The sequence below is a fragment of the Lolium perenne genome, chromosome 6 (genome assembly GCF_019359855.2).
Source record: "Lolium perenne isolate Kyuss_39 chromosome 6, Kyuss_2.0, whole genome shotgun sequence".
Lineage (NCBI taxonomy): Eukaryota > Viridiplantae > Streptophyta > Magnoliopsida > Poales > Poaceae > Lolium > Lolium perenne.
This window is the reverse complement of record NC_067249.2, coordinates 34647384-34652090: the sequence shown is the minus strand read 5'-3', so window position 1 is coordinate 34652090 and position 4707 is coordinate 34647384. Positions and strand designations below refer to the sequence as shown.

The window sequence follows — 4707 nt, the reverse complement described above, 5'->3', positions numbered from 1 at the left end:
AATGAGCTAGGCTCACTTCTTAATATGATAATATCTAGGTGATTGAAACTATGTTAGACTATGCATTAAGGGAGGGGGTCGGCTACATCTTCTGCAACAATCTTTGACGATTGTAGACTCCTAGCCTCTGGGTTTAGATAGATCTTGTTTGAACATTGTAAGTAATATAGAAGCTAATGAAGCTTGCTAGGTATAGTTTTATTGATCATGTTGATCATTTCTGGGATGATCCCCCTAGTTTTGTGCTTCCAAAACTTATAAACGATGTAAGTGTGTTTGAGATTTAATAAAGCTCGCCCAAAGGCTTTTCCTCAAAAGAAAAGTTTGAACAAATTTACCCAGGCAGGTACAACACGGGACGCTAACGATGGAAGCCAGGCTGAACATCCGGGGCGATCAGCAGTTTCGGATCCACTACTAAACTAAACTAAAAACGGAGTAAGCGTCTATAATTGTATTTCATGCCGCAAGACAACACTACGGGCAACCTTTCGCGTGGACGCATGTAGATAAGCGCCTGTGGCCGGGATCCATCGTCAAAACTACCGCTCGCCTGGGAAAAAATTCCTAGCGCTCCCTAATAAGCGTCCTGTACATGGTCAATTGAGAACTTGAGATGGAATACACCATCATTTAAGAAATGATAATTACGTGTTTGCCCCAAATTCACGATTATTCTATTTCCTTATGCTCCCAACAATATAGTGGTTAAATAGGATTAATTTCTTCGCGAGACCTTTTACTTTTTAAAAACCAGAAACCATGTTTAGGGGGAAACTAGTTCTCAAAAAGCTCTGAATCCAAACAAGCCATAGTGGTTAACGGAAATGGCAGAGCTAGAGCAGGATCATAGTGGAACAAAAGAGAAAATATGGGTAAGTTCGCACAGGGGCAAATGGCTCTTATTTTATTATCTAAGCCCTTAACTAGAAGGGAACAAAAGAGAAAATATGGGTATAACCATATTCATGTATAGTTAATAAAGAAAATCTTGTCCTCGGGTCATTTGTCTAACAGACACAGTATCATCTCATACGATTTTAAAACAGCAAAGCAACCATACAGTAGAGGATGTCGCTGTTGCTAACAGTGTCATCTGTGAAAGATTCAAATGTCTGACCTATATACTATTATCTACACATGCAGCAAGAAAGTAAGCTCATCAGTACGTCCATAATGTGCCATATGACAAAGCCTCCAGTTTTTATGCAGCGTCCTCCTCTGAAGAATCCATCACCTGACGGCTATGAATCATGGCCATTGGCATCAGGAGCAGGAGCAGGAGCTGGTGGTGGTGCTTCTAGTGCGAGAGTTTCCTGCTCGGCGATTGGTGCTCCCGCGGTTCCATTCTGCTGCAGGGCACAACATTTAGTGTCAGGTAAGACAACTGAACTGGTCAAAATCAAGAAAGAGGCTCCTTATTGTAAGAAAAATCTGAACATATAAAGTTTGGACTTTGTACTTCGAAAAAAAAAAATCTTAACACTCTAATTCGAATAGGAACATGTATATTTGTTGTAGTTTCATGTAAGTATTTACACAAGAAATTCCTATCAGTCCACAAAACGGTATATGCACAACTCCAATTTCAGGTTCTGTGTATCAACTCTGATGATGCAGTTTGTCAATCTAATGGAAGCAGAGAACCGGAGACTTACAGCGTCACTGGTTGCTGCTGGCACTACTTGCAAAGGCACATGAGGACTTCTCGTAACATCTCTCAAGAAACCCTAGGAAGGTCAAACACGTTGGAGAAGATGCATTAACATCACAATATCAAAATTACAAAGTCAGGCATGAGGTATGCTAAAATTGTGAGGATTTTCGCTGTATGACATCATTTCACTCAAGTAGTAATCGTGCAAAAAAAAGGCATATATAAAACAGCATAATGTGGATCTGACAAGCCCCACCCCTTCTGAAAGCTAAATACAACAACACTCCTATGCAAGGTATAGGCAGATGAAAAGCTTTCGGGGGTGTTAAAATTTCATGATTATATATACTCAGTGCTTCAAGATGGTCAGAGATGTATGACCAGTAATTCACTTTTTTTCTAAAAAAAAATCCTTCAAAAATGCTCCAAATAGCTCAAATTACAAACCAGATTATAGCTGGAAACAAATCACTGACAACATGCAGCTTATCACTTGGTATACGAGGAAAAACAACAAACACACTGCTGCCTATAAGCGATAGAGCTAAAAAAAAAAGTTACATGGTGTTAGAGCATTAGCATCTAATCTAACATAACAGATCATACTGAAGAATATTTTGTAACTGCCGGGCTCTAGACAACTAAGTGATAGCCTCATATTATTAATGTTAAAGGGGACAAGGCTTCTTTACTATATAATATAGGTTGTGCAACAACACAACCTGCTACTGATATTGGTACAGCCGTACAAGCACTAAGATCAAGAAACATACTAACACAATGCCCTCAAGCATTTAATTACCTTGTTTGCCCACATTAGTCCACATGCATTGCACAAAGTCTTCGTTCCATTCGGTCCTTTACGCATCATAGGTGTCAATGTTGAACTAATACCACAATGCTGACATCTGAAAGAATTGGAAGAACTGTTACCGTTTTGTATTCTGAAGCGAGTTTGTGGCATCAAAATAAATAGTGACATGTACAAAAAAAAAAGTGTGCAGGGAGCATCTACTATCATCTATTGATCAGAAGCACTTCCAACAATACGAGCTAATTTTTCGACAAGTTACAATCAACTAGCAAGAAAGGATGAGATAGAAGTGCTAGACTTAGTAACAGCGAGCGATGCATGCCTTTAAGTTTTGCATTTTGATTTACTGAATTCAGTTATATGTATCATGAGCTGGTGGAATAACCTTGTAGAGACACAAGAGTATGAGAGAGTGATATGGAGCCAACGAAAAGCCAGACAACTAACAACATTAGACCAGATCAATAAACCACAAATTTAATTTCGTTTGTAAATACCAACAGTAAACTCCTGGTTATAGGCATATGGGATATCACACCAAAGCTAATTTCCAACAATACAAGGATCATTCACAATCTGTATAGAGCACCTGTTTGTATGCAAATATCATCCTTCCTTCCTTCTTAACTTATAGAATCATCAAGATAAAGCAATTTCAAGCACCCATATATACACTAGTAGAGAGTATCAAACATAGTACAGCAGTTTGCAGACTTACACAGAAGCAGATTGAGGCCGATCTTCCACAGCACCCCAATTCGTTGAACCATCTGAATTATTCACACCAGATGTGCCTTCTTCGGCCTTTGCTTTTGACGATGTAAACTGACCTTTATGGCGCTTCATCCTGCAAATGTGAAAGAAGTATCTATGGCATCATAACACGGTATGCAAAGGGCGAAGCTGACTTGTATGTTTACCAAGCTAGCACTGACCTATGTGCAACTTCCTTCCTAACAGAGTATCGGATCTTCTTATCAAAGTTCCTCTCCTTGCGCTTTTCGCGGAACCTCATCAGTGATTCCATACGGTGTGAAAAATTAATGGCCTGTATCAGAGAATACACACGATAACATCAGCGCCACATGATACGGAAGCTTCTCAACGGATAAATGGGATAGCTCAACGAGAGAGGTCTAACCTTTCTGTATGGCGAGGAAGACGACGGCCCCGGGATTGATCCTGGTGGGAGCTCCTTTCCTCCAAGCAACAAGAGCACCGCTTGCACCTGCGGAGTAGTTAACCAAATTCAAAGCAATCTAAGCACATAGGGCAGGGTAGGCAATAGACAGAAAAACGCAGGGGAGGGATGACAGGCGGCACCTTCTCGGCGGACACGTTCTCGAAGACGAACGCCTCGCCCTGGAACGACAGCGTGAGCGTTTGCGGCAGAGGTTGCTGCACGCCGGCCGTCGGAGCCATCGCCGCGTGCTGCTCCGCCGCCGCCGCTGCTGCTGCTGCCCCCTCCGCGTCCATCGAGACGGCCTCCCCGGTGCCATAGTCGTACCCGTACTCGATCCCTTCCTCTCCCTCCTCCTCCTCCTCCCCCTCTTCTTCTTCCTCCTCCTCCTCATCTTCCCCCTCCTCCTCGTGCTCGAGATGCGGCTCGTACTGCTCCATCGGCCCCGGCTCCGGCTGCAGCTCGGCCATCGCGGCCGCAGCAGCCGCCTCCTCCTCCCCGACCGGCTGCTCCGGCGGGGGCCGCTCCGGGCCGCGGCGGGGCTGGTATGGCTTGGTGGCGTCGTGATGGCCGCTCATGGTGGGGGACGGGATCGGATCGGACGATGGGGGTGGAACCCTAGGAGGAGCCTCGGATCTATTTGCCGCAGTCTGTGGACGGTGACGCGCGTGTGGGTTATTCTGGCCGTTCGATTTGTACCACTTTTCGCTGCTCTCTTTTCAACCGCACGCCGAGAGTTCAGGGCATGACAGGTGGGGCATGAGATAATCGCAAAAAAGAAAAAACAATTTCCCCTTTCTTCGAAAAAAGTCCATTTTTAATCATCCAATTTTTTTGAGGAATTTAATCCTCCAACTTGGGTACTCCAAAGTTTAGTTCTAGCAGCTTCCTCGTTTTTTCTTGCGAATAAAGGGGGATTTCATTACTTATAAAGGGTCACATGATGTTCAAGTTCTAGCTCTAGAAGCTTGATACCAGGGCTAAACCTAGCCATACACCACTTCTGCTTCCTGTCCTCGCTAAACTAGTGAGATAGTGACTAACCCTAATATGTGA

The 4707-nt window shown here is 43.6% G+C and overlaps 1 protein-coding gene across 2 annotated transcripts; it reads right to left on the bottom strand.

Moving 5' to 3' along the window:
• Window positions 1-951: 951 nt before the first annotated feature.
• Window positions 952-4323, bottom strand: LOC127308370 (GATA transcription factor 20). Of its 2 annotated transcripts, none has more exons than XM_071821578.1 (7): window positions 3795-4323; window positions 3613-3699; window positions 3407-3519; window positions 3190-3318; window positions 2460-2565; window positions 1659-1730; window positions 952-1349 (listed from the first exon to the last, which is right to left on the bottom strand). In XM_071821578.1, the coding sequence occupies exons 1-7, from the start codon at window positions 4227-4229 to the stop codon at window positions 1245-1247; spliced, it is 1047 nt and encodes a 348-aa protein (XP_071677679.1). In that variant the 5' UTR covers window positions 4230-4323; the 3' UTR covers window positions 952-1244. The 2 variants fall into 2 exon arrangements, with proteins under 2 accessions (XP_071677679.1, XP_051195135.1); XM_051339175.2 differs by having other exon boundaries at window positions 952-1352; window positions 3795-4321.
• Window positions 4324-4707: the final 384 nt, after the last annotated feature.

Bases quoted from the DNA above. Each gene is read 5' to 3' on its own strand.
- LOC127308370 (XM_051339175.2), bottom strand. From the start codon at position 4,229: ATGAGCGGCCATCACGACGCCACCAAGCCATACCAGCCCCGCCGCGGC. The intron at 3,520-3,612 runs GTTAGACCTCTC...TCTCTGATACAG, and splicing joins CTTCCTCGCCATACAGAAAG to GCCATTAATTTTTCACACCG. The intron at 1,353-1,658 runs GTAAGTCTCCGG...TGTGCCCTGCAG, and splicing joins CAGCAGCAACCAGTGACGCT to CAGAATGGAACCGCGGGAGC.